General features: G+C 35.4%; 1 protein-coding gene across 1 annotated transcript; it reads right to left on the bottom strand.

The window, feature by feature from the left end:
• Nucleotides 1-465: 465 nt before the first annotated feature.
• Nucleotides 466-1,375, bottom strand: LOC111382125 (the record flags this gene model as incomplete). The annotated part of the gene is made up of 1 exon (XM_023005997.1): nucleotides 466-1,375. A coding segment is annotated over one exon (717 nt), but the record flags the coding sequence as incomplete, so codon positions are not given.
• Between the last annotated feature and the right edge of the window lie 264 nt (nucleotides 1,376-1,639).

The raw sequence follows: 1,639 nt of genomic DNA, 5'->3' as shown, positions 1-1,639 counted from the left end.
AATTTCCATGCAAATAAGTTCTGGACAATTGAATTACCTAAAACTTATTGTCTTTCTATGCAAATTTCAACTTGTAATCAAACACATCCTAATTTTCTTCAACGAGTTGATGGTATATTTTGTACATTAGACAAGATACTCTGTCCATGTTAAAGTAGTAGGAAGGAATCCTCCAAATTTGACATGAATGTATTTCCTAATGATTTTTCACATGAAACAAACAATTTCATTTTTATACTATTTCAGAAAAAGAGAGAAATTTAAATTATCATTAGAGTACTTGAGTAAGATGATTATTCAGCATGACAAATTCATCCACACAATATTTTCTCGTTTCCCAATTTCGCTCATCCATCTTCACGACCACTTTCCGTCTATTAAGAGCTCAGCACTCAATATCGTAAAGCATAACAAGTATAATAATAATAATAATAATAATAATAATAATAATAATAATAATAATAATAATAATAATCTGTCTAAATGTCATTAATCCAACAAGTTTGAGAACAATAAACTAGTATTTCAGTTCGTTAATCAATACAAAATAAACAAAACCGAAGATCTCGAAAAGAAAATTATATAGATATTCACTTGTTTGGCCAAGCTAAATTCTGTACGTGCAAGTACAATTGCGTAGAAAATTTCGAAGTTTACCTTAGTATTCATTGAAATGAATGGCACCGACTTTCCACACAATGAATGTTGTTGCAAACATTATAGTGCTGATTAATACAAACGACAAGATGACAAGAAACACATCGACACCGCCGGGAAATTCGAACGTCCAGCCCGGCTTTGGTAATCCCCTTTTGCTGTCATCTAGCATATTTGAAGGTGCTTCTGGGAGGCCAGGGCGTCTTTTCCCTTTATCACTTTCTCGTAAGGCCTCTAATAATTTGCTCCCTAGCTCTGGTTTAGATGGCTTCGACTCTGTGTAGCGACTCAATACCCGGGCTGCCCTAAGTCTCTCTCTTGCTGTTAATGGAGTTCTTTTTGGGGTCGAGCTTGACTTGATTGCAGATTCTCCAGCGTTCAAATTTGTGGAATCGATTGACCCGTTGGAAGGCTCAGAACCTCGAGGTGCCAACTCAACATCTTCAGTAGGTTGAACTTTGTCATCTTTTCCTGAAGATTTTTCATCTGCTGCTGAGGACCCATCATTAGAACATGATCCTTCGAAAGTTTTAGGACCCTCATTGTTGGTCTCTATGGCCACACGATCACAATTAGCAACTAGAAGGTGGAACCGTGATCCTTTTCCTTCTATCGATCTTCTTAATCCAACTGCTCCAGAAATAGGGGTATATTGGAGGACGTTCGGCAGTGATACCCTAATATTAGTACTCGTGACCTTCTGGTAGTTAGCCTGCAACTTTCATAGTTTCATAGGAGGAAAAAAATTGAAGTAAATATCAGGTGGTATAGAAGATAGTCAGTCATGTTATTAAGAAATCCTATAATAATTATTAACCATCTATTTCTTTCAATGTATTTTCTAGTCCCTTTCCTGTGATCCTTCTGCTCCCTTGACTCCACCCTACCAAAGAGAGTTTTTTTTACCCCACACACACACACACACACACACATATTAAAAAAAAAAAAAAAAAAAAAAAAAAAAAAAAAAAAAAAAAATTTT

This window comes from Olea europaea, unplaced genomic scaffold, assembly GCF_002742605.1.
Source record: "Olea europaea var. sylvestris unplaced genomic scaffold, O_europaea_v1 scaffold24391, whole genome shotgun sequence".
Classification (NCBI taxonomy): Eukaryota; Viridiplantae; Streptophyta; class Magnoliopsida; order Lamiales; family Oleaceae; genus Olea; species Olea europaea.
This window is presented reverse-complemented; position numbering and strand designations above follow the sequence as displayed.